The following is a 23615-nucleotide window of genomic DNA, read 5'->3' as shown; positions in this document are numbered from 1 at the left end:
CCTTGCAGACGCGACGAAGGGAAGAAAGGACCCCCCGCTCCAGGTCAGCAACACCAAAACAACTCGTCCCCCCCCCCCCCCCCCCTGTCTCTCGTCAACGTATTCCCGCGACTAAAGGGCGCCCAGCATTGGTCAATCCAGCCGACCAGCGACGCCGAAGCTGAAATAAGTCACGAAATAATGTCACCAATACGAAGCACTGACCAGATCTCTGTGCCTGTTAGTCATTCTCCAGTTCTGCAGTGCCCACTTCAGCACAATGACAAGGAGCCAGTCATGCAAAATGAAAACCACTTTATTTCCACTCGTAAAAGTGATACGAGCTTAGGCATTTTAACAAGGCTTTGTGGCTGCTAAAACTACTACACAATACACTAAAATCATCTTTCTCCAAGTAACGCCACCTTGGCTTTTAAATCCTTTCAAAAGGCTATGCGCTTCTAAAACTGCAGCAGACCAACAATGAGTGAATGGCTTATATACAATGCACTTGAAAATAAAAAAAAAAAAAAAAACAAAGGAGAGGAAGAAACAAACCCATCTAAGTATAGAAGCTAGGCTTCTACACTAGGTTTGCGACAAGTCAACATCGAGCTTGTTTACTAAAAAAAAAAAAATCTGCTGTTAATTTCCAGCTTGAGATGTTCAAAGAAATACCATGAGTGCACGATGCAAGAATTATAATGTAATGGTACTGTACCATAACTACCTGTTTCATGCTCCATATTCATCCCATTGTGCAGGGGGACAGAAAAAAATTAAGGGGGGGGGGGGGGTGGAGAGATAAAATACAGAAGAAAAAGACAATTTCATTTGTTCTTCGTATAAACATTCGGTCTGCCACTAAAGAATTGCTCCTTGCATGCAGCCGACAGAACCTAGCCAGCATGCCAACAAATGCACGCCACCCATGGCCATTGCCACTGCCAAGCCACGACGGGGCAAGTCCAGGTGGCATATGCATCTTCAGTGGAAGAGGAGAATAGGGTCAGCAGCAAATTTAGGAAAAGGGGTTAAAAAGGATCCTTGGGGACCATTCCTTGCTCAGCGCTGCTGCAAGGACCTTGGGCCAGAACCCAATCATGAGATGAGCTGGAAGGAAGACAGAGCAAATTGCACATACTGCTGTTTGCAACCACCGAGGCTGTCAAATTTGTCAGCATAAAAAAATTACATAAAGCAAAGAATTACAGCCGATATTGTTTTCTGCAACAAAGGCACCAAAAAGTGCATAAGACTGTGAGCACCCCTGAATGCAGCAAGAATACGATTAAAGATACTGTTACTGTAAGCATACCTGCCAACCTGTGAACATAAAAATTAATAAAAAGGCCCGAGACGCAACACCAGAAGGGCGAAAAGAATAGCACAATTTTTAAAATCTACACCCGAGCATACACCTTTTATGGGAGACACACATACTCAGTTTGTTACTGATAATTGACCTTAAGACGCAGCACACGAGCAGCAGCAAACGCTGTTCTTGATTTCACCTGCTTCGCAAACTGTTTACTCAAAGCAAGTACCCACCTAGTTCCATTTCACAATCACAATGAAGACTTTGAAGCTATAGTGTCAGACACTGATGAGCGAATCTTTTTTTGAAAACAAAATTTACTTTTCGTAAGACTTGACAAAACTATAATAAAATTGCAGAACGAGCCCAAATGTGCAACAATTTGGAAAAGTACAGTCTCCAAACATTAAATTTTACACGAAAGGGGCTGCAAAATTTTCACAATTATCGAGTAAAAAAAAAAAAAAAAAAAACATTTGGTGACGACAAAAGCGACAAAAGGTACGGTTTCATGTCGTGTATGATATCTTCACATAGGCCGTACGAAGTAAAGCCAGCCACACTTTCACATCCACTCTGCCCCTGCGGCTAATAGTGTGTCCAGTAAAACCTCGGTAATTAAAAATTCGGAAAATGGGATAATTCGGACTCGTCCTCTGGTCTCAGCAGACCATATACATTATATCGTAGGTGAACGACAACGCCAAAACGCTTTGTGCCTATTTGTTCCTTTAAAGCCTTTATTCTGGCGTTTACCGCCACACATAAACCTCATTGGCTGTGTGCCTTAGACTGAATAGTTGCCATCTATGATCGCGCCAATAGCCGCCACAGGTTCTCCCATAGCGGTTCAGGCAACAGTAGTTTCGGTTTGACTAGGTGCGTCGGCTGTGTGCCTTCAAAACTGCATAGTCGCCACCTATGATTGCTTCGATGGTGGCCGTGGTTTCTTCCGCAGCGGTTGCGGCAAAGAGTTGCTTCATTTTGACTCGGTGCAAAGGTGTCCAAGATAAAGAGCACCGGCTACACCATGACGACTGGTCGATCTGTTAAACCAGCTCATTGGTGAAAAAAATGGTATGTGTGCACGGTAGAGAAAAACGAATCTCAAATAACGGTGCGCGCGTCGGCCGTGCTGCCAAGGAAGTCGAGAGGCCCTTGCCTCTGCGAGAGCCAATCAGTCATGAGATGATGAGAATTCGAGCTTTCACACTGCTTTTGCACAAAATAGAAAAAGGATTTGCTCATTCATTCAGTAAATAAAAGCGTGTTGACATAGTAAGCATCTGTTTGTTTTCTTTATACCCTCGATAAATCAACATTTCATTAATTTGGGCATTTTTTTGCGGTTCCGTGAAATCAGAAATAATGAGGTTTTACTGCAGTGGGACGACACTATCAAGAAAAGCACTGGAAGTGGGGAGTGAATGCTTCGTATGCCTCTCCCTTCAACACGTCTCTGAAACTCAAGATTGTGCAACCTCCAGTACTAAACTCGCTGGAAGACGGCGCACATGTTGCTATGCCATCTCGGCACACCCAATCGGGGCACAGATAGTCTGATCGCACTTGGACTTTATACGGAACGTGATGCTGCTCCGCTTGGGTGATGCGGCGCTCATTTTGAGAGGTGCTTTCGTAAGCAGCCGCTTGTAATTCAACCATTCAAACAGCTGCGCCCGCTAAGTTTCAATTTTTTGTCTTATATTCCTTTGGGGTGGCAGTGAAATTTCGTTATAGTGTAATCATGCATAAGCACAATTCGTTATATTGAGGTTCTATATACATTGCGTTCTATGGACCAGAAGATATATTCCTAAATACGCACTTCATTATATCGAGGCTTAACTTAACAATGAAATCTCGATATAACAGATGTCATGAGAACACCAAAAATAGTGCATTATTTGGAAAAATCATATGAAGAACATGCAACTTAGGATTGAAAACCAAATACAAGAAAAGTAATCGGCCACATTTACATGCAGTACGTCGACAAATGCTTTTATGCTGACGACAATAGGAGTGAGAACGTGCACACCTCGTATGTCCACACACCGTACCGACAGTCACCGACCGTGAGTTACACACCACACATCTGAGCACATAATTCTTGAGCGCGCGCCGACTCTCACACATGAACCAGTGCACAGGTAATGTGCCTTGAGCTGTTACACACACTGCGCGTAAGCTGATAGCGCCGGTGGCTGTCAGTAAGGTGTGCAGCGAGCATTTGAATGATTTGCATATCCGAGACCTGAATATGCTGGGCCACTGCGCCATCGTTGCTTAACAATAACTCAGCCCCGAAGGAAGTACTAATTTTATTTCTTTGTGTCATTCATCTACTCGCTGATCAATCTTGTGTTCAAGTAGCATTTTAAACAGACTACTTTCACCGGCTATTTTCCTCCGCAATCCTGAAGATAACTGTTGAGATTGTGAACAAAGCTATGGGTGCGATTGCAATCTCGTTTTCACTGACAACATCGCTGTTATTTGTGTAGTCTTTATTCCTTCAAACCGCTATTACTATAGATAATGGTAATAGGGCTGGCATGGTTTTATCACAGCCATCCAGGAGTATCTGTATGTATAACCATATTGGGCCCTCTTCTCTCAGTTGCAAATATAGACTGAGAACTGTTGGACGACCCTAGCTTTTGCTAAAAGTCAGTCAAAAATACTTTACCGATCGTACTGTTGACTTGATGTACTCTTTTTTGCCCGAAAGGTCATGGTTGGGATACTTGTCAAAGACCTGCAGAAGAACATTCACACTCCACTTAGAAGGCATTGAAACGGCCAACTTCACTGAGTTTCTCATAGGGCTGTGTGATACTTGGATATGAGAATCAATGAATGCTTTATTATTTCAATTCACAAATAAAATTTTTGCAATTTTCTTTCTGTAACATTATGTACAGTCGAGTGCAAAATTCTAGAGACCACGGCAGCGCCGACTAAACTGCATCACCACGCCTAAGTTTGAGAGGGCAAGGTGCCACTTCTGCAGTCGCTGTGGAAGCACCGGAGCGTTGATATCGCGAAGAAATGACTTCATTCGTACTGGCAGGGCTTGGAGCGCGCCGCTCTCTACGCCTTGCCTCTAGACGCTCCGCGGCGTGGAAAACATGCTTTGTGTCACCTTTTATGAAATCGAACTATGTGATAAACTCAGCCAGCAGCGATATCTTCTGTGCTCTACTTCGGGGAACTTGCCCATGATGCAATTATTATTACCCGCCGTGGTTGTTTAGTGGCTATGAAGTTGGGCTGCTAAGCCCGAGGTCGCGGGATCGAATCCCGGCCATGGCGGCCGCATTGCGATGGGGGCGAAATGCGAAAACACTCATGTACTTAGATTTAGGTGCACGTTAAAGAATCCCAGGTGGTCCAAATTATTTCCGAGTCCCCCACTACAGCGTGCCTCAAAATCAGATCGTGGTTTTAGCACGTAAAACCCCATAAAAAAAAGTATGCAATTATTTGTGGTACTACGTCTAGAAGGAAGCCGTAGAGAGCGGCGCGCTTAGAGCCCTGCCAGTACAAATGAAGTCTTTTCTTCGCAATATCATCGCTCAGGCGCTTCCACAGCGACTGCAAGAGTGGCATCTTGCGCTCTCGCCCGCGATCCGGTGCGCGCGTGGTTGAAGCGAGCGAACGAGCAGGTTAGCAGATAAAGAAGGACGCGCATGCGCATTCTCTCGAACTTGGGCGCGGCGATGCAGTTTAGTCACCGCTCCCGTGGTCTCTAGAATTTTGCACTCGACTGTACATTCAGTGAAAAAAGACCCATGTTCGGTGCTTAGCACAAGAGTGAACTAGATTAGGAGGAGAGGGGTGAGGGCCACCAGTCACCCAACAGACTTTACATTTTCCAGGAACATTAGCAGGAGTGAAGCTTCATTTTTGCTTCATCTACTACGACTTTGTACAAAAGCAAACCAGCTGTGTTCTGAATTATTTTACTAGCACGTGGACACGAGTTTTTTTTCTGTGGTGCTACACAAAATCTACAGAGAAAATGTCACACTCCCTCAGAAACACACAGAAGCATCTACAACAAATTTAATGGAAGGAAATGGGCCATTCCAAAATGAGGAGAACATGCCCACTGCTACATAAGTAGTTCTAGTTTTTCAGGCTTCCATCAAATCAGTTCGGGCATATGCAGAGTGTTTTTCCTGAAACCGTACAGAATCTTAAAATCCTATACAGTAAGTAGCGTAAGTGTAGTCCTTGAGCTGGACTACTCAAAAAGGTGGAGATTACTCAAACAAGAAATCGAAATGCACAATAGAATAATTAACATTAAATGAAAACACTTTGAAATCAATTACTGTATGGCAAAAATTGCAATTTACTAATTGTAAATGGTGAGTTTGCAAAGCATATCCACTTGGAGTGACTTCTAAGGATAGCAAAGGTTTTGAAATATGCACCGTGAAACTTGCAGTAAAAATGCACGATTGTTCCATTTACGTTTTTTAATGCACAGTCGTTTCATGCATTGAAGCACAAAAGTAACTGGAACGCCCATGTATTTCGTCGCACACTTTGCGAATGAATCTCTCAAAACTGGTGTCATCCTGAGAATTTGTTCCAAGTGGATACGCATCGCATTGCGAACTCACAAGATTAGTAAATTGCACTAAATGCTGTAATTAACAGCAGTGTGAGAATACTTGAAAATTTCGATTCGAATCGGTAGGTATTATATTCGCATCGAAAGACATTGCTACTATACAAAATATTCAAAACCTCGAAAATTACTGCTGTTGGTTCCTAAAGTAAACTTTGCTGCAGTGCAGCTATGTTATGTGGCATAGCATATAGAATGTGTAGCAGTGAAGCATATTTGTCATGCAGTGAAGCATATCAAACGTAAAAATGGGGCACTGTTACGGGGTCGCTGCTCATGGCTAGTCGACTGTAGTAGCCATACTGCACTGCTTCTTCATGCATATGGAAAACACCAGCCACAAGGTGGAAACTTCTGTGTCTGCTATTAATTTGGCTAAGTGGCTAAAAATGCTACAGAAGTTCTGAGAATTGTCTACTAATGTGTAAGCATTCTTTGGCTTGGCTGTTACTTTGCTCTTATTTGGCTCTTGCTTTCCCTAGCTTATGATGTCTACCCATAGTTTCTCCAGTGCCAAAGAAATGAAATCCGTGTACTAATGGTATGGAGATGAGTCACCAGGAAGCTGCATGACCCCTGCAAAGCCATCGTATCAACTGAGCCAAAACGCTGTTACAGCTGGCTGCACCACAGATATTTTTTCCCCTTCTTTGTATGTTATTTTCTCTATTGGTGATGTCACCAGTTTTTTTTAATACCACCAATCAGTTATTTTTATACTCAGCAGCCTCACAGCAGGCTTCTCTGCCCACACACCCGTAATGCGGAAAGTAAGCGTCCAAGGCGGCCTGACACGAACAATTTTCAACATTTTTTAAAATTGTTCCTTATAGCTTATAAAGCTACCAATCATCTACATTTCCACTATCATAATGGTTAAATGTCTTAGCTTTGCAAATTAAGCATTTTTGTGCAGATACAAGGCATTACACTTTTCGCGTGACAGAAAGATTTTGTTGGAACACTCGCCAAACAATGCTTACGCATAAAAACACGGTTTCGAAACTACAAGCTTGATAATGATTTTAGACATTCGCTCTAAAGTAAGGATGCTTCAATGGCAAACTGGGTAATAACCTGGCTTTAGAAGCAGCAAGAAAAATTTTAACATCAAGGAACCCAGATATGTCCTTAACAATGAAAGCTCCTGAAGGTGCTCCTTCCACATCAGCACTGTGGAAAGAATTTGATACACTCATCAACCAACACAAATTTCTACGGTCACTAGGTCAATGAAATTTTGGGCAAAGAAATATCGCAATGCGAGTGGTGGTATAAGCATAGTGCCCACTAGTTGGCTTGGTTTGCGAAGAGATACCTGCTGACGCCGAACACTAACGTATCCAGTGAGCGGTTCCTTTCTGTGTCAAGAAATCGTGACATGCAGGAGGTGTCGCTGCTCCCCTAACATGTCAAGCAGCTATCTTTCCCTCATGACAATAAATAACTCCAGTTGTGATACCGTCAAGCAAAAGTGTTCTAGAAGAGAATCTTGTGGACCACAAAGCATAATTTTTCTGTACATTATTTGCTGTGCAATAAACTTTCTTTTTTTTCCCGTACCTCTGGTTGGTTAAAGAAATTGCATTTTTGCAAAACGAATAGTCGTAGTAGCACCACGGCCACTGGACAAAAAAGAAAAAAAGAAAAAAGGTGCGGGCCTGCTGCGTCAGGCGGGCTGCAATGGCATAGCATGTCTCGGCCGTAGTTGAATTCTCGGCCGCTTGGCTGGGCTGAACAGCGCTAGCTGATGGGGTTGGGACGCGTCAGCTTCCACGTGCGACGGGGTTCCGAGTGCGTTCGTGACGAATTTTCTATGCCAATGCCCGGCTTTTTTATGCTTTTCTTTTTTAATGTCCCCGGCTGGTGCGCTGCGCCGCGCGGATGAGACTGTTTTCGATGCACGCGGGAGGACACACCTTTTTTTTAAATGAGCGGCCGTGGTAGTACAGTGTAATCCACTTATGATACCACATATAACGATATATTGGCTATAACAATGAGTCAACTTAAGAGTATGAACTTATCCATTAAGGCTATGAGAAAAAAAAAAATACATAACGATATGTTATTCACCGCATATTGGATACAGTTAAACCTGCTTATAACGAACCTCCATATAACGAATTCCTGGATATAACGAAGTTTTTCGATTCCCCGCCGTTACTCCATAGAAGCACATGTATTTGAGACCTCTACGTAACGAAGTGGCAGCGGGAGACCCCCTCGATATAACGAATTTCCCCCTCCGACAACCTAGAGATTTCGCCCCAAATTTTGTCATTTTTGCGCGAGCAGCAACTGGAAGCACCTTCTCCGCCGCGACGGAATGCGAAGCGAGCGTGCGTGCGTGTGCGAGGCGGGCCTGCATCTCTCGACCTGGCGATCTTGCCGCCGCGGGCGTGACCTTTCCCCCTCATTTCATTCAAACCTGATCCTGCCGCTGGCTGCAGCTGGCCTAGCCCGCCAAGCCAGCACTCTCTCCTTTTCCAGTTGATGTTGCCGACGCGCTGGTACACGCTGTGACACATCACACTCGATGAGCGCGGACACGCGCTGTCAAACGCTGGCGGTGTGTGGAAGCACCGCTGGAGAAGCGAGCGAAGTGACCTTCGTGCTGTTGTCTATCGCTTCAACGCAAACTGAACGCCGACGCACCTACACTACTGCTAGACTCTGCCCCAACGCAGATCGCTTTCAAGATACGGCCCGCGCGACCGTCGCCGCGCAGTACGCAGTTGATGCCAGAGTACAGTACAACGCCGCCCCGCTATCCCTCCCCCATCGCTCCCTCGCCGGTGCCTCGAGCGCAACGGAAGAAGGCGTGCTTCCTCCCTGCTTTTCTCGCGCGCGCGAGATTTAGACGCGGTCGTCGGCTCCCCTCGCACGTTTTCACTTGCACATACAACATACGGCGCGCGGCGACTACGTTATCGCCCTTGGACTTTATGCGGAATATCTATGAGCCAAAACCAATTTTAGGGCCACAAAAGGTCATAGACACCATCTTTATATAGCAAATACGGATCTCAAGGGCCATACTTTTGCTGGCGGAAACCGAAAATACGTCATAGTTGTCGCCCCGGCACTTTCGGCGGCCAATGCCATCGTCAAGCCACCAAGCCAAGCGACATGAAAAGTCAAAATGGCCGCTCGGGCCGGCGCGGGGTGGCAGTTCGCAACGTATGATGCGGGAATGGTCCCACAGTTGCGACGCAACAGCGGGGTTACCAATGCATTGGGTTCTATGGGAGCTGTGCCGGGACTGGCCGAAAACAACGTAATAGCTGGGAAAACGCAGCCCCCGGGAACGTAACAGCGGGGTTCTACTGTAACACTATACGACGCTACGACATCATCGTCACGCTCGCTCTTCATTTCCGATGCTTCTGTGCGAAACGACACGCGTCCACGCATCTGGTACCTGGTGTGACATTCAAAGGATGATTGCTTCGACAAAACGGAAAACGGGTGCGCGTTACAATTGAGGGCGCGTTACAATCGAGTAAATACGGTAAGCGTTTCTTTTTCGAATTTTCGTGCCGAACCTGCATATAACGAAATCTTCTTTATAACGAAGTTTTTCGGGAATTTGTCAATTTCGTTATATCCAGGTTTAACTGTATAACAATCGAAATTTTGTTTTTGGGCAACGTTTTTCATGCAGAATAATCGTGAAAAAGCAGCACCAACAAGGCAACGTGCACAGCTGCTGCTGACGCCGCCCGCAGTTGCCTAGCCGCGCATGCGCAGAAGCAGTAGCGATGACGTCACCTCGCATTGCCTAGTAACCGCCGGCGCAGGTGCGCGCTCGCTTCGCCCGACACAGAAACCAATCCGCCGAGCACCCGCCAGCGGCGCACTACTGCACATGCACCGCGACGTCATCCCGGCATGTCGTCTGCTATGCGCCGCCCGTACACTGAGCATAGCTTTCGCCCAGTGTGCACGCGCTTGGCCTTGGAGGTTGCCATAAAAGGTGCTGCGCCTTTTCACCGACAGCCTGCTCAATCGACCTGTGTGAGCGGAGCAGCTTTTGCTAATTTGTTCAGCTTACATTTGAGGGCACCAAAAGCGCGGCGTGTTAGCCGGGTCAAGTGGCATATTTTAAATTTCGCACACTTTCCTGTGTTTGTATTTTTAATACTTGGCTAAAGTTAGCTGAAACACTCTGTATAACGTGCAAGACTACTGTGCCAGGAAGTGGCGCTACTCCCTCTGCTACTGTGCAACGAGTGGTACGCATGCCGACGTTTCAGGGTTTAAGTCCTTTCTTTGGAGGTTAGCGTACAGCACTGGCGGATGAGTGATCTTTTTTTATCCTCGAAGAAAGTCGTGCATTGCGAAGGGCCGGCAACACAAGCAGTTCTTATATAGCAGCGGCAACACAGATTGATTTCATTCGTTAATATGTGAGTCACTATTGTTACAGCTAATTAACTACTGCACATGTCTTCCCTCTATTGTTCCACATTTTGCAGCATACCGAATACCTTGCTGATAGCACAATAGCATGGCAGAAGCAGCAATGGTTTCCTATTCATGCGCATTCTCTGAGGCAACGTGCGCCACACTGCCGAAAGTGCCGTCTCGTTTCTCTAGAGCAAACTGCTCCGTTAAAGGGTGAATAATATTTTTAAATGTTCAATTTCTATCAAGTTTCATGAGAATGGCTCCAGTGTACAATAGCGATTGCCGATTGTATGTACGACGTTGCGGTTGTGAGGTCAAATCCCAGTATGGTACAATGAGGCGTTGGTGCGACGCACGCTTGACAACGAACGATTGCATCGCCACTTGGTCCATTCTCTCCCGACCCTGCTGAAACGATAACTAGAGAAACATGTCGCAGCTGTCAAAGCAGCGCAAGTTCTTGTCCCTAGAAGAGAAGCCTAGAGTTATCACACTGCCCAGAGCTGGAAAGCAAAAATCAACCATTGCGGAAGAATTTGAAATTCCCGTGAGCTCTCTTTCAACAATGTTGAAGAGTAAGGACACCATAGCCAAAAAGCTAGCTTCAGGGACATCAGAGAAGCACAAGAAGCTGTCTCAGCCAGTGCTTGAGGCTCTATATAAGGCAGGGTACCCTCACTTTGGAGGGAACCTGCGTGCTGGTTAATTTCGGTAAGCCGCTACTAGATAGCAATATACAGTGGAATCTCAATAAACTGGAAATCGCTGAAACGGTACACAATCCTCATGGTTGGTTGGTTTTGTATTCATGCAATGCTCTCTGCAATGCCTCTCAGTAAATGAAACTCTTGAACTGAATTCTGGGGCCTTACATGCCAAAACCACAATTTGATTACGTGGCACACCTAAGTGGGGGACTCCAGATTAATTCTGACCACCAGGGGATCTTTAACATGCCCCCAATGCACGGGACACAGGCTTTTTTTGCATTTAGCCCCCATCGAAATGAGGCCGTCGCGGCCAGGATTTAAACCCGCGACCTCGTGCTTAGCAGCACAACACCATAGCCGCTAAGCTACCATGGCAGGTCAAATAGAACTCCTGATAAATGGAAGCAATTTCTGTGGTCCCTTGAGGTTCTGTTTAAAGGGACACTAAAGAGAAACAGGAAGTTCACCTGGAATAAAAGAGGGACCTTCAGGAATGCATGCAGTTTTTGTTGGGTGCAAAAATATGAGTTATTAGTGGAGAAATTCGTAAACAAAGACCAAATATCTCTTCCTCAATTTCTCTCACTCAAGATTTGGCGCTGAAGCAGTGTCGTCACGGATTTCATTGCTCTCAGCGAATCAGAATGCGCCATGACACGTCACCGCTTGCGTAAACGGCCGAGGCGCTGGCTGCATCATGGCTGCATGGCCGCGGCGTTTGCGTTCGCCGCAAAGGTGACTGTTGCTGCCACTGAACCTTGCAACGAAGAGCTCGCCAGGGAAGACGGACTGCATTTCAGCGATATTCAGTGAAACGGAGCGCGAAGTGATCCTCTGCGCTCGAGCGGTAGGTGTTTCCACGTGCGATAGCAGTGAGCTGAGCCAAGCAGATCTTCGTTTTCGTCGACGGAAGGCGAGGCGCGTCCGGTCCGCCAGGCGACGATGTTCCCGACAGAACAAGCGTCGAAAGTTGCACACGCACTCGGTATGGTTTTTTCGTGGCTTTATTTAATGAAATTTAGCACTCACCGAGCCGCCAGCTTGCTGATGCAGGGGCACCGGTATGGGGTTTGATGAAGGCCGCATTGAGGGAACAGCTGCTCGAGAAAGGACTGGCCTCTGGGGCACGCCAAGATACTTTCCAAGGGCAAGATTATATACATAATCCGAGGGCGAGAAATGCAGAGAGCACACCATTGGTTTCTCTGGCTCTTTCGCCGTTTTATCTTTGGCAGAGCACTGAGCCATTGCGAACGCCGGGAAGCCGGGGCTCATTGCGCCACCACATGAAAAGACACAATCGGGTCAACACTGCCGCTGCCCCTGAGCAAGCGCCATGGGCCGTTTATACAGCCCTCAACACTACACACACGAGGCATTTTCTGGCTGTTTCCCACGAAGTCAACGTTTTTCGAGCCACGCAACACACAACCAAACACTGTAGAGCGGAACAGGCACGCGCGATGATGCATGGAGGAAAAACGAAACTATCACGACCGGATGTAGCGCCATGACACTTTTTACGCTAAACTTGTACTTCCTTGCTTGCAACGGTTTAAAAAGTTGGCAAATGCTGTTTAAGTATGTTTAAGGTGTATTTTATTTCGCATTTTATTAACAGCGATAAATCTCTCTCCGCCAATCACGACTGGCCTACGTTTGTGATTTCCGACGTCACGAACGTGTAGTGCAGGAAATTTGAAGGGGCGTCACCACCTATCCTTCAGTTTTTCGCTATTTTCTCACTTAATAAACATCTGTTCGCCGTAAGAATGGTATGACTGTGATAGGATAATCTACCATTAAAGCTCAACTTCCGGTTTCTCTTTAGTGTCCCTTTAATAGAAGTCCACTGTAGTGCGACAGTAGTGACAGATAACTGTCCTGGTAATGATGGCATCACCTTCAACGTATCCCAGGCACACTTGTGCGTAACTGGAATACTCCACTCAAGCTACTGTAACTTAATTTTGTTGTACTTTAGAACTACTTGTGTGGGGAGCACACGCCGCCATCTTCTCCCGCGTGCACTCGCCGTCGCATGCACACGTGGCGCACGCGGCGGCGGGAGCCGGGCAGACATCGCAGCGGGAGCCGGGCGGACACAAGAGAGAGGCACTTTGCCCTCTCCCGGTTCTCGTTCGCCTCTCGCGACGCGCGGGAAGAGGGAAAGTATCTGACGAGCGAGGAGGACATTCCCCTCGCAAAAAGGTATAAAAGAGCGCGATCGAGAGACTCCCGGCTCTCTCTGACCTCACTACACCTGACCTGTCCCTACAGATATACCAGCTGCAACCCGTGAGTGACCTCGCGTGCGTGACTATCACACGCAACGAGGCAAGCCTATTTATTACTTATTATACAGAGCGGACTTCTCTCTGCAAGTGTGCCTTATTGCCCGCAGCAATAAATATTGTTGAGTTGACTCGCTCGTTGCCTTATTCGCCCGAACCCTACGTAGCTGCCATTGCACGCGCTAAGGGTTAGGGAAGACGCCCACACTTGTTAAAGTAGGCAATTAGTACTCTAACTTATTACTTTTCTGCATTAACTTTTACTTACTAGTAAGTAAATTACAAGTTACTTGTGGGATCACAACCCTCAGCTTCAATTCTCTACAGTTCAGATTTTTTTGAGAGAAGCGAACAATGTGAGGAGTTAACGATGTCCAGACAGAGGGCTGACCTTCCCCTGCTTTAAGGGGAGAGACTCATTTTAGACACTTTTTCTGTATTTATCCATCAATTTTAATGCAACTGTACAGGTTTGTGCAGTTTTTTCTGCTGATTTCAAATATGTAATTACTTTTCCAGTAAGTTATTTTGTTCCTGAGATAACTGAAGTTCATCTTCCATTGTTTAAGGACACAATAGGAAAAAAAGTGTTAATTAAAAATTATATTTAAGCTATGGCTGAATAGATTAATGACTGAAGATTTATATAATGCAAGCACTTTTTTATTTGGCCATTCTTAGCTATTTTACAGCACAATAAACTTTACACTTTGAAAAGCACCTGCCATGCAGTTATAATTTTAACGATTAATTAATTATGAAGGCTTGTGCTCAAAAATCTGCTTCCATACTTGGATTGTGTATGCATTTAGGTTTCCACTGCAAAAAGAATTGTTGTACCTGCCCTAGGTGCCAAGATATGAAGGCCTCAAAATTGAAGAGAGTCATAAATTTACATTTTAAGAAAAGTGCAAAAAAGAAATAGCACACAGTTTATTTAAAAAATGACAAGTAAAATGTGGATATTATTCAATGCCGGTGCTAAAAGCCACCAGGGATATAGTTCGACTGCTGCTTAGTTCATAGTCGAAAAAATGTCATTCATAGCTGTTTGACGATAGATGCAGCCAGTAGACTGCATGGCTCGAGCGGCGAGGATGTTCACGGCGAACAGATTCACTTTTTGATTGTCGTCCACGCGCGGTGAACTCCATCCTTCCGCGATGTCCCCACAGTTTTCACAGCTGACACACACTTTCACGGCAAGGCCGTACTCTCTCTCGCGTTTGTATAAGCTGATGTTGCCGCCGCCGCAAAACTCGCATTTGAGAACGCGAGCCACTCAAACAATGAATACCGGCAATGAAAAGCTCTCCTTGTCGCTCGGCTGAGTAAAAAATCAACTTTTCTTTTTGTCGCGGCGGTCGAAGCACGTTCCCGCAGTTTTGCATCGGCTTTTGTCTGCCTTGCCTGCAGATCTGATGGTGTCAGCATCAATGTATCGCGGCGTTCGCGGCCGCTTTTTGTCGGAACTCCGCAGGCCGGCTGGCCAGCGAGGCCTAATTCTCCGTCAGCGGCCTCGGGCGACTCCGCGAATCGCTCCCTGTCGGCGGATGGGGTGGTGACACCGGAGCCCCGATCTTCATCTGCACGTTCTGCCGATTGACGCGGCAGCAGCTTCTCTCCTTGGTTGCAGACGCGGCTGTTATCTGTCAGCGCATCACAGACGCCCGATAAGCTTACATCGGCGGCAGCAGCTGGCGACCCATCTCGTTCTTCGTCGACACTTCCCGGTGATAGACGAGCCTTGAAGTTGTTGGCCAACGACTTCTTCCTTTTCTTGCCAAACTTATTCCGCGAATGGAACTTTCGCGCTGAACCAGGCATCGCGAGAGCTTTTGTCGTACGCACGCAGATCGAAGTGCTGGCAAAATGGCGGCTCAACTGCCACATTTTTTTTTTTTTGCGTTGCGACGCGCCAAGCAGACGCGCGAGTCCCGCTCTACCAATCAGATGGCTCCGCGACCTCATGTGCGCCCAACAGCCAATAGCGTCGCGCATGTTGCTTTTTTTGTTGCCTTTTTTTGTGAGCAACCAATGAGCGAAACGAAGTGGCGGCAGCGGGAATTTCAAAACGAAGAAATGCTCTTTCAAACGAGACCAAGATGGTGTCTAGGGTGTTCTCGAAACGACAGCTCTGCATCGAAAGAAAACTGCCGTTTTGGCGTCGGATTCCGCGCAAGTCGAGCTCGTGCGGAATCCGACGCCAAAATGTTAATACGAATAAATGTTATTACGAATAAATTACCGATACCTGGAGTGTGAAAATTGGCATACAGATAGAAAATGCTCGCAGAACCCTAAAATGCCATATAAAAAAAAATCGTCTTTTTCGCCATTTTCCGGTCCCAAAGACCCGTCCTCCCCCTTAAGTCAAGTGACTTGTCAGTAAAGCAAACGAGAGGCTAGTCAGTTACAAGTATTATGGAACATAATTTTATCACACAAATTTAGACAGGACAGAGCAAAATGCCCATGACAAGTGCTAAAAGATGGCATTTGTCTTGTGTATCTTGCTGTTTCATATGAATTTACGACGTAAAATTATGTCACGATCACTGTGCAGAATAACAGTAAAGAGCTTGGGAGTGGGGGAGGCGGAACAAGGACTGTACTGACCGCATGGATGACTTTTTTCATGGTGATCTCCTCCAGGTCTGCCCCATCCAGAATCTTCCTTATCAGCTCCTTGATGTCTTCTTCCTGGGTGTGCAACGCACTTTCAGAGACTGTGCTTCTTTCGCAAACATTTCCACGCAACTGACTGTCACAACCCAGTGACACTAATGTGCAAAAAATGTATTGTGGGACTTCTACCGAACTGTAAAGCAATAAGACAACAGATCTGGCAGAGGGGACAGTGGGAGACTGGTGACTGATTCATGGGGTTTATAGCATTTAGAGATGCCATAGTTGGAAGAGGGGGCTGCACATTAATTCTGACCACCAGAGATTCTCTTATGGCAGGTCCAGATAGTTGTTTGTGAACACTCCTGAGTGCTCCTAAAAGGCCTATGTTATTCGCATGGTCGAAAAGGCACGCTCTGGCGACACTCAGATATTGCTTTTCAACTGGCCGATTTCAGATCAGGGTGCTGTGAGGTGCTCCAACTATCGCTGTCGGAGCAGCTGAAAAATCTGGTCGTTTCCTGGTCACATAACCCCACTTTCTTCCTCACTTGCGAAAGGGGAGTCTCGCTTCGATCACGGTAACAATTATTATCAGCGGACGCGCTGGCCCTGCCCGCAGCAGTCCCCTTCAGGTTTCGCTTCCTTCCCTCGCATTGATTACAAGCAAAGTCAAATGCGTGTACAACGAAATTACCTGTATAATGACGGACTGACTACGTCCAAGCTGAATTCCTATCTTTCTTGTGTACTGTGAACGCTTCTACAACAATGACCACAATAAGAACCAGTACAACAAACACATTTAGGTGCGCCAATGGCTTATCTGTTGTATCGCAGATCACTTTCAAGATACGGTCCGCGTGGCCGTGCCAGAGTATGTTTGATCGGTCCGTGCCGCCGCCGAAGTCTTTTGATCACGGTTCATAATGGTTCGGCACATGTGGACAAGGATCTAAAGACTGATAACGGCTTATGATGATCGGAACGTCATCAGCGCACATGGCGCCCCCACCTGCACTACTTTGCGTTACCAAGGCACCTTGCGCCACTTTCCGCACCAGTTCAAGTCGCCACAGCGCTGTCATTTGTACTGGTCGGATCAAGTGTCTTAACACTGATAATGACACCAGGCTGGGTGGGGATGAGCAAGTGGCACACTGCTTACGCAAACGTAGAGAACTCCCAGAGAAGTTTCTGCTTGACATTTTTTGACATTGAGCTGGTCGCCAACGAATTCTAGACGGTGCGCTTCATCCTTGACATTTCTGCACTGAGTCAAAGCAAAACTACTGATTGCCGCAACCGGTGCGGTACGAAACCGCGGCCGCTATTGACGGTGGCCTTCTAGTTCTGAAGGCAGGCAGCCAACACATGCACCAAGACAAAATGAAACTACCCTTTGCTGCAACAACTCGCTATCGCCGTGATCATGGATGGTGACTACGCATTTTTGAAGGCACGCGGCCGACGCGTGCACCGAGTCCCAAAGCAACTACTGTTTACTGAACTGCTGCAGACGAAACCGTGGTGGGTGTTGACGTGATCATGGGTGGCGACTGCACAATTATGAAGGCACGTGGCCAGTCACCAACGCGGTGTTATGCGCGGCGATAAATGCAAGAATAAAGGGTTTAAAGGCACAATTAGGCAGAAAGCGTTCCTGTGTGGCTGTCACGTACGATTTTCGCTGATCACTATGGCGACACAGACTTCGTGAGCGGGGAACCAGGGAATATTTATCAGTGGCTCGCGGAACCCCGAGGAGGGGCCTGCAGAACCCCTGGGTTCCGCAGAACCCACTTTGAGAACCCATGCATTAGCACCATTACCTTGCATGATGGCCTGCAAAATGACCAATTTCTTGCTCTCAAGTGAATGCAGTTATGTAGTGCGCGCATTACGGTTCAAGCACTTGAAATCATATTACAGGCCGGCCCGCCTTCAAAATCTGCGGTGCTTCAGGCAACAGACCTCTTTCAACCTATCTCTCTTGCTCAGAGAATGGAGCTCACCGTTGGCTCTGCACAGTCGGTAGTCTTGGCCGGTGCTTCCGCCTTGCCATCTGTAGTTGGTTTCTCATCTGCTTCGTCCTCATCTTCAGACTCTGCGAGGAGGAATGAAACTAGCAGATGTCAACAACTCCACAACCATCGCAAATGCGATGGCGGATCCTGCTTAGACTAATCAGAGAGTTCACTCTGCAGTGCACGCTATCTTCCAGAATGCCAAATACACATTAAATTATTTCAAATTAGATTCTAGGATTCTACGTGGCAAAACCACGATAAGATTATGAAGTACGCTGTAGTGGGGGACTCCAGTTTAATTTTGACCATGTGTGGTACTTTAAGTGCACTTAAACCTAAGTGCAAGACCGTTTCAACATTTCGCCCCCATCAGAATGTGCCTGCTGTGGCTGGAATCAACCTAGAAGCTCAGTAACCAAAAGTTGACAGTCACTTTAGTATACGGTAAAGAAGATGAAAGTGAAGTCTGCATGCTCACGAGACATTAATTAAATTACTTGACATCCTCACTGGAATGCGTTTTTACTTCCTATTACTTGTTTTCTCCCACCAAAGACTGGGCTTGGGTGCCTTAATTAACTTCGCCCTAGTTAACACCAAAGGTCGTTGGTTCCAACTCCCACCAAAGGTCGAGTGTTCAAGTGCCTTAATTAACTCTATCTTAATTAAAACCAAAGCTCGAGGGTTCGACTACCACCAAAGGTTGTGGGTTCGACCATCAATGGTGGCACCATCAATTTTGGTGCCATTGAATTTCGGTGGCTTAACGCCGGATGGCCAATTTTTCGATAATACCATACAACGGATTTTTTTACCCTAGGCTGGTTGACCTAGGCTGCGCCCGGCGAAATTGAACGCACGCTCCAAGCAACGACCTCGATCGCGCCCCAGAAGTACCGCACGCAACCTTCTCCGCCAAGCATGGGGAAAGTAGACATGCATTTCTTCGTGAGTATGTTCCCTTTCGTTTTTTTTTTTTTTTTTTTGACGATGTGTCACACCGTTCCGGCGGTCCTCGAAACATGCAGCGACTGTTTGATTATCTTTTGGCGTTTCGGCAGTCGCCTCCAGTTTCGAATACTATAGATAGAATACTATAGACTTAGGATAAAAAGGACATTGTTTGTCACATTATCAAGGTCTGTTGTAAGAAGGGTCGACTATATATATGTGTGTGTGTGTGTGTGTGTGTACAGTGAAAATCGGCACCGTTTCATTGCAACACAGTGCTTGTTGCTGCATGGAACCGAACCTTTGCTTGTTTTGTGCGTTGCGTCGCCTACAAAGCTCACGCCGTCAGTGCCAGGTCGCTTGCTGTACCATACAAGCGAGTTTCCCGTGGAGTATTCGTACCGGCTCCCCTTGTGACAGCGTGCACAGATCGGCGAGGATCTTGAGTCAACGCAGGAATGGCGAACTGCTTTCGTTACTGCAAGCAACGCGCACTTTATGTCTCCACGAGATTTTACTGCATATACAACATGCCGCACTGCAACCAGCAGCAAAAATATTCTTCGACGCCCACAACCAAACATGCCAACCTCTCGTCTGGGCGTGTGTTTGGATCTCGTCTGCGCTACTGGATCGGACTGGATTGGATGGCGATGTCGAAGCTGCAGGTTGCCAATGCGCCCTTTGTTTCCTGCTAAAACTAGCATAACTGAGAAATTTCACGGCTGGTCGGGCGTTTTGGCGCAGCGTGGCACAATTTCAACATATATGACGATTTTGCCGCAGCTCAGGGCAATAAATACGAAATTGTACCAAAATGGTGCAATTGGCACAGCAGTTGCACCCCTGATGCAGGTTCTCAAAAAGAAAATTCACTTTTGAGGAAAAATTTGTCCTGGTCCTGGGACAGTTTCTTTTGTTAGTTGCTAGCGCAGGCGAAGGGCAATGAGACCGTGAGCGATGAGTTCCAAACCAAGAGTACACCTTTATTCTCTCACGAGAGAGGGGGGCACATGCACCAACAGACTTGCCTGTCAGGTGCATAGCATGGTGTCAAAAGTAGCGCTATAAACTAGCCGTTTAAACGCACACGAGTTATAGCGGCACGCGGATGGCGTTCACTACACTTTAAAGCTAACCACGAGGTCAGCAGATCACAGAGCAAAGCCAAATTAATTCACAACTCAAAGACAGGCATATTGAATACGTGAAAGCATGCATAGTGGAGGAAGGTTCATGAAAGTGAGAATTGTCATCGACCCGACTGTAGCAACAAGCTACAGAGGGCCTCCGTAGAACTTATTTGTCAATACTGCAGGTGCTCTTCTAATAGAACAGTTGGCAGCACGTGCTCATCCATTCAACTGTCAGCTTTGTCATCTAAATTTGCAAACAGCCTTACTTCAACACAAAATAATACTGAGCACAGCAACAACTATACACTGTGGCTACCTGCACCTCTGCACCACAGCTGTGGCTACCTGTACCTCTCTGATCCCTCATTGTCAAAGTCTACGCTATTCCAAGGGACACTTTTCAGTGTTTTTTTTTTTTTTTTTTTTGCCACTGGTCGTTGGTCTACTTGGCAGACATCCTTCGACAGGGGCAGCTCATTGTCCCAAACATAGGCTACAAGACTCACTGCAGTGGGTGAGTGGAAGGCCCCGATCAATTCTGACTGCTCATTTTATTTATTGTGCACCTCAATATAAGCACACAACTGCCTGTTCATCCCACCCACATTGAAATCTGGCCATAAGAGCTGGGAATCAAACCTAGTGAATAAATGGCCACAAAAAAAAAAAAAAAAAGAACTTTACTCATGGTAAAGGTTCTGACTAAGGGGACACCAACAAACCAGAGTCACCTCTAGAGCCATTTCACTTTCACCTCAGTCAAACCAAAGGAACTAAAGTAGAAGACTTAACTAAAAAGTGCACAGAAGTGTCAAAATAGCGCTCACCTTGCTTCTTCCTACCCTTCTTGGCAGGTGCGGCCTTCTTTGCAGGCTCAGATTTCTTTATGGGTTCCGCTTTTTTAGCGGGCTCCGTCTTTTTTGCAGACTCGACCTTCTTGGCAGGCTCGGCCTTCTTGGCAGGCTCGGCCTTCTTGGCAGGCTCAGCCTTCTTGGCAGGCTCGGCCTTCTTGGCAGGCTCAGCCTTTTTGGCAGGCTCGGCTTTTTTGGCAGGCTCAGCTTTCTTCACAGCCTCAGCCTTCTTTGGGGGTTCGGCTTTCTTCTCAGGCTCCTCCTCAGATTCGTCTTCCTTGTCAACACTGTTCTTCTCGTTGGAGTCCTCTTTCTCGTCAGACTCGTCCTTCTCATTTGATTTGTCCTTCTCGTCGTCCTCATCGTTTTCATCAGAGTCATCCTTCTCATCAGACTCATCCTTCTTGTCAGACTCGTCGTCCTCGTCGGACTCCTCTTTCTTTGCTACTTTCCTCCGCTTGGCAGGAGTGCTGGTCTTCTTTGCAGGCTTGGCCTTCTTGGCTGGTTTCTTTTCTTCCTCCTCCTCCTCTTCCTCTTCACTTTGCACAGAATCCTTTAGAAACAAAAACATTATCAGCTACCAGCCTCTGTTTACCTTTGACCAGTTACATCCTGCAAAATGTTATAAACACAACACATCAAAAGTGCAAACAGCAACAGATGGAGACACGTGCCTGAGTGAATGACTGATTTTATCCCTGTATTGAAGTATGCTGTGGAATTACCTGTGCCAGAGGTACTTTGTCCACTCAGACAGTCAATTGTACTGATAGAACAGCCCAGCTCAGTACAGCTGCTGTTTTTTCTTTAACCAGATATGGCAAAACGTGCGTTACAATCAAAGACACAAAGTGATCAAGCAGGGTTCGTACAGGTCTCATAGACAAAAATATTCAATGACTTTCAAGGCCCTGTCAGCTTTTTCGAGGGTGCAGAGCAGCATCCCATGTAGCAAGTTTTTACTACAGTAAAACCTCGTTACTACAAACACGTCATTAAACAAGTTCTCAGATTAACAAACTTTTCAGAAATCCGCTGCCGACTTCTTAAAGTTTTAATGTAAAACTATTTCAGTACTACGAACTTCAAAATACCAAACTTTTCAGAATAACGATTGTTATCCAGTTTCCGTGTCATGTTAACACCTCAGTAGTACGAACTAATATTGAAAAATGTGGGGATTTTTCAATTCATGTGTATCGTTCGCTGCAGTCATAACTTTAGGCTAGTAGACAAGGCACAGAAAGCGGACCCCATGGCGCATGGGTTTGGAAAACCTGAAACAGCGTGCAATGAGATTGTTTTGACATTTCTCTCTTTTTTTTTTTTCTTATTGTGGAGGCAACGACGCATAGGGTTTTGCGAGTGCATGCACCACCCACACAAGTGTCGCCTACTAAGGAAGGTGTTTCTCTTCCTTCTTTCTCTGACCGTACTAGCTACACGCACGGAGAAATGCAACCTCCGTACTCATGGGGATGCCACAGGGTTGCACTTAGCACTTTCCGGATGTTGCCAATTACGGGCGCTTGCCCTTTGGAATAGTTCAAGTGTCCGTCTCGAGTGAGACAGTTGCGGTGTCCACAGCAAGGAATGCGAAAAACAAACAAACAAGAAAGATTGCGCTTTGGAGGCGACATGGAGCTTCCTTTTTGTCAGCAGTTTTCTTAACGTTTGTTTGGTGTGCGTCACTTTTATACTCTGCTTCGGTGGTACGTGGCGGTGGAATCTACGAAAAATAGCAACAGTGTGGGCCGAGAGCCAGCAGTGACGTTTTCATGGATAGCTCAAATGGTGAGAACTTAAAAATACAGTAGCCGACGGATTTTTCGGACTCCAAAAATTCGGACTTGTTGGATATTCCGGACTTCACAGATGTACCGTCAGGATTCCCACAGAGCTAATGCATTTTCGCGACCGATTTTTCGGACGAATCTAGGTGCCAATGTTCGATTTTCTGGACTAAATCGCTCGCTCCAAGCCACGCTACCCGATCTTGGGGGCCGCCATGTTGGATTTTCCGCTGGCTTGGCTTCCAGTGCCCCCCTGTATAGCCTTCAAGATTGGTAGACGCACGCTATCCTCCTGTATCTGAGGCCATGCCCACTCTTCCTTGGCCGACAAAACGTTCCAAAAAGCGGCACAATCTTTTTTTTTTTTTCGGTCAGCTCAGCACTATCGTCATTATCACTTAAGCGGAATCTGTTTTTTTTTTTTTTTTTTTTTTTTTTAACGTTTCGGTTGCGCCGTACCTTGTGTGCCAGTGGAAGCTTGCCTCGCGCACGCGAGTGAGGAAGGCGGCCGGAAGCGCGCGGATTTTGTTCGCTCGCGGGGCACGGGGAGAAGGCGACGGAGTCGGTGGAGAATTACGTTCAGCTCTTGCGGCTGCTGCCGCGCAGGCACCGTATCTTGAAAGCGATCTGCTATGTGGCCGAAGTGTGCGCCCGCGGGGGACTCATCTTCAAAGCGATCTGCGATGGGTACAAAGGGCGTGCGCCGAGTGCCAGTAGCTTCGTATGTGCTGTGTTTTTTTTAATTTTTTTTTGTTCTCGACGTTAGCGTTGAAGCGAGAGAATAGACAGCGCGAAGGTCAATTTGCTCGCAGTCATCCAGCGAGATGTGTTCATGTAACCTGTGCGCGCGTGACACCGTGCTTATTT

The 23615-nt window shown here is 46.6% G+C and overlaps 1 protein-coding gene across 4 annotated transcripts in view; it reads right to left on the bottom strand.

The window, feature by feature from the left end:
* Positions 1-277: 277 nt before the first annotated feature.
* LOC119430933 (protein DEK) overlaps positions 278-23615 on the bottom strand; it is a 58053-nt gene continuing 34715 nt past the window's right edge. For 2 of the 4 annotated variants that reach the window (XM_037698404.2, XM_049657151.1), the window contains exons 8-12: positions 20932-21508; positions 18003-18094; positions 15979-16062; positions 3990-4058; positions 278-1092 (exon numbers count right to left, since the gene is read on the bottom strand). In XM_037698404.2, coding sequence (XP_037554332.1) covers positions 1081-1092; positions 3990-4058; positions 15979-16062; positions 18003-18094; positions 20932-21508 — 834 coding nt within the window. In that variant the 3' untranslated portion in view covers positions 278-1080. The remainder of the gene's footprint in view (positions 1093-3989; positions 4059-15978; positions 16063-18002; positions 18095-20931; positions 21509-23615) is intronic. The other 2 variants (XM_049657150.1, XM_037698405.2) reach the window with 2 other exon arrangements.

This window comes from Dermacentor silvarum, chromosome 10, assembly GCF_013339745.2.
Source record: "Dermacentor silvarum isolate Dsil-2018 chromosome 10, BIME_Dsil_1.4, whole genome shotgun sequence".
Lineage (NCBI taxonomy): Eukaryota > Metazoa > Arthropoda > Arachnida > Ixodida > Ixodidae > Dermacentor > Dermacentor silvarum.
Note: the sequence above shows the minus strand (reverse complement) of the source record. Positions and strands in the feature narration are given on the sequence as shown.